The 3,461-nt window shown below is 55.6% G+C and overlaps 1 protein-coding gene across 1 annotated transcript; it reads left to right on the forward strand.

Moving 5' to 3' along the window:
- Window positions 1-642: 642 nt before the first annotated feature.
- LOC104543812 (transmembrane protein 8A-like) lies at window positions 643-2,944 on the forward strand (the record flags this gene model as incomplete). The annotated part of the gene is made up of 4 exons (XM_010188505.1): window positions 643-821; window positions 1,319-1,465; window positions 1,903-2,019; window positions 2,507-2,944. Coding segments are annotated over 4 exons (740 nt in total), but the record flags the coding sequence as incomplete, so codon positions are not given.
- Between the last annotated feature and the right edge of the window lie 517 nt (window positions 2,945-3,461).

The raw sequence follows: 3,461 nt of genomic DNA on the forward strand, positions 1-3,461 counted from the left end.
GACAAGGGGCAATGGGTGCAATCTGGAACATGGGAAGTTCTACCTGAACATGAGAAAAAACTTTTTCACTGTGAGGGTAACAGAGCACTGGACCAGGCTGCCCAGAGAGGTTGTGGAGTCTCCTTCTCTGGAGACATTCAAAACCAACCTGGACGCATTCCTGTGTGACCTGGTCTGGGTGATCCTGCTCTGGCAGGGGGGTTGGACTGGGCGATCTTTCAAAGTCCCTTCCAACTCCTCATATTCTGTGATTCTTTCACCATCATCTGAAGCATCTGAGCCTCAAATGCTTGATGTAGCACCAGCAAGTAGTGGTGTGTGTTGAGTCACTGTAGAGGTTAAGGGTTAGACCAGCCTGGGCAGACCCATGCTGTATGTTGAATGGCCCCTGCTGTGTGGGAACAACCTGGGGGATGTCCTCAGAGCAGACACAGGGCTCTGCTGGGGTTCCCCAAGACTGTGATGAGTAACGAGACCATCCTGAGACACAGGAGTAAAAGTGGCTGATGGAGCAAGGGCAAGGAAGCCAGGAGTAGTCCTGGGATGTGATTGCATCTTCTGAGGAGTCCCAGGCTCTTGCTGGGTGCTGCAGGAGGACAAGGCAGGGCGTGCGATAACCACACAAGTATCTCTGCTCTGCAGGTTGGGGCGGGTGGAGCTGCACAGACGACACCAAGGCCCAGTCTGTCGGTACGCAGAACCTGGCCACCCTCCTGCTCACCCTGAGCAACCTCATGTTCCTGCCGGCAATAGCGGTTGCTGTTTATCGCTACTACCTGGTGGAGGCCTCCGTCTACACCTACACCATGTTCTTCTCCACGGTAGGGATTGCCTTTTGCCAGGTCCCCTGCCAGCTCCCCCTGAGCATCAGGGATGCTGCACCAGACTGAAGTCCTTGGTGGAGCAGTCCATCCTGGAGCTGCACCAAGGGCTTCTAGGATCATTGAACAAGCACCTTTATGGCCATGTCTTGCCCCTCGGAGCTTGGTAGCGGTGTTATTTTCACTGGGCTCTTCCACCCATGCTGTGGGCGCTCATATTTGGGGGTTGGACACCAGGGAGCTGAGGCGGGGTTGAAGCATTGTGTACTTGAAGGGTGCTGTCCTAGGAGCTCTGGGCTGCTGCTGGGAGGACGCAGGTTGACGGCTGTTGTCCTCTGCTTTCTGTAATGTCACAGTGGTTTGATGGAGCTTCCTGGAGGCACTGCCAGGAGGCATCGTGGCTACCACGGGCTGAGCCTTCTCCTGCCTCTCCTTCCCAGAAAGCTGTGTGCTGCTGCTGGGTTCATGCTGGCCTTTGCTTTTGTCCCCGGCTCTAGTTCTACCACGCATGTGACCAGCCAGGCGTCGCAGTGATGTGCATCATGGACTACGACACACTACAGTACTGTGACTTTTTGGGCTCTGTGGTGTCCATCTGGGTGACGATCCTGTGCATGTCCCGAGTGAAGAAGATCCTGAAATACGTGAGTGTTGGGCAACCCCACACGGCAGGGCCAGCCAAGCTGTGAGTGGCCGTGTTGAGCCCTCTCAGGCTGTGCTTTAATGACACAGCCCATACAACTGCTCCTCCTCTGCTGCCCGCAGGCTAGCCTGCTCTGGGGACAGCGCAGCGTGTGACAAAGCCTGTCGCCCAATGCCACCCTGGTTGTTTAAACCAGTGGCTTGTTTTGTCCCAGGAGTTTGGATTGTGAAGCTGTGTGCTTTTAGGGACTGGGCCTGAAGGTACTGAGATTTGTGGGAAAGGTTTGTGGGTCCTCTGGTTTCTCCTTGTGGAGGTGCTGCTCCTGAGTCCTGCATGTGTGCAGGGCTGGATGGCCTGGAGGTGAGGTCCTCTCTGCCTCTGGCATGGCTGGCTGTGCCCTGAGAGCAGCTGATGATAGTCATGGTGTCTCATTCCCAGGTCCTTTTCGTCTTGGGGACCCTGTTAATTGCCATGTCCCTGCAGCTGGACCGCAGAGGGGTGTGGAACATGATGGGTCCCTGCCTCTTTGCCCTCGTCATCATGATCGCAGCATGGGTAAGTAAGGGCAGCCAGGCAGGACCCGCTGCCCTTTTCTCCCCTCTGGGGAATGATGGTGGCAGAGCAGACCCCAGCCCATCCACAAGAACGGCTTGATCTCCTTGAAACACCCAGGTGGAGGGAGAGCAGTGCGAGGGATTCACCCTCCATTCCTCCATTAGCTGATAAATCCCTGGCTTTGGGTCTCAGCATATTCCAGCTGCTGCAGCTCCAGCTGAGCCATGCCTGCAGCTGGAGTGTTGTCCCAGAATGGTCAGCTATTGCCCATGCCCTGGGCAGGAGCTATAGCATCTGTGCTGGGCTTTAGTGCCACTGCTGGAGTGTGACTTTTGCACACAAGGGACAAGCCCAAAAAGGGGGGAAAACTGCATTTCTCAGGGGCAGCAGACATATGCTCTTGCTGTGAGGTTGGCAGCACTGCCTGTTTCCTCCTGCCTAAGCTTCTGCTTGGCTGCTTAACTCTTCTGTGCTCTGACACCTCCAGGTTCACCACGGCGTGAAGCGCAGACACTGCTACCCCTCCTCTTGGAAGCGCTGGGTTTTCTACCTCCTCCCAGGGATCACCTTGGCTTTCATCGCCATCTCCGTATATGCATTCATGGAAACCAATGAGAACTATTACTACACCCACAGCATCTGGCACGTGCTGGTGGCTTGCAGCGTTGCGTTCCTGCTTCCTCCTCGGGACAAGCATAAAAAGCCCTGGGCCTGGTCACAGAAGCTCACTTGTCGCTATCAGATCTGCCAGAACGACCGTGAGGAGCTCTATGCTGTGACCTGAAACTGCTCAGCTCCGGGTCGCAGAAGTAGAGGGCTGGTGAGGTCACTCTTCTCCTTGGCTGCCCCTCGTTCACACGCCAGCAATTCTGTGTGCTCATTCACTGCCCAGGACAGCACAGTACGGACTGGGATTAAAGATGAAGATGGTGGGCCTGTCTTGTGCAGGCAAGTTTGAGGCCACCTCTGCTTTTCTGCTGGGATAGGGCAGGCTTTTCATGGTTCTAGATCAAGGAATAGCCTGTCCCCCACCTCCCCATGGCCCTGGGGGAAATCTCCAACCCTTCTTCCCCTCCTGCTGCATCCATGAGGCTTGGGCTTAGCCCACACTGAGCTGGAGCTGGGGCTTTGGCTCTTCCCTGCAGCCATGGTCCTAGCAGGGGCTGTGTGACACAGATTTCCCCTGCCATCCTGCAATCAGCATTTGAACCCAAGAAAAGAATGAGTTTCTTCTGATCTGGGGAGCAAATGCTGCTGCGTGTCCTTGGTGCTGATGGGGAAGGAGGGATCTGATTCTGGTGTGCAGTGGGCCTTCGGCCACCGTCTCTGAAGCCTCTCTCCCCATGAGACAGGCGGTGCTGCTCTTACCTAGTCCTGATTCTGAGGGGAAGAATGAGGCTGGGACTTGAGCCCTGAATTCAGGACCAGACTTAGCAGGAAAG

The sequence above is a fragment of the Mesitornis unicolor genome, unplaced genomic scaffold, assembly GCF_000695765.1.
Source record: "Mesitornis unicolor isolate BGI_N332 unplaced genomic scaffold, ASM69576v1 scaffold36987, whole genome shotgun sequence".
NCBI lineage: Eukaryota > Metazoa > Chordata > Aves > Mesitornithiformes > Mesitornithidae > Mesitornis > Mesitornis unicolor.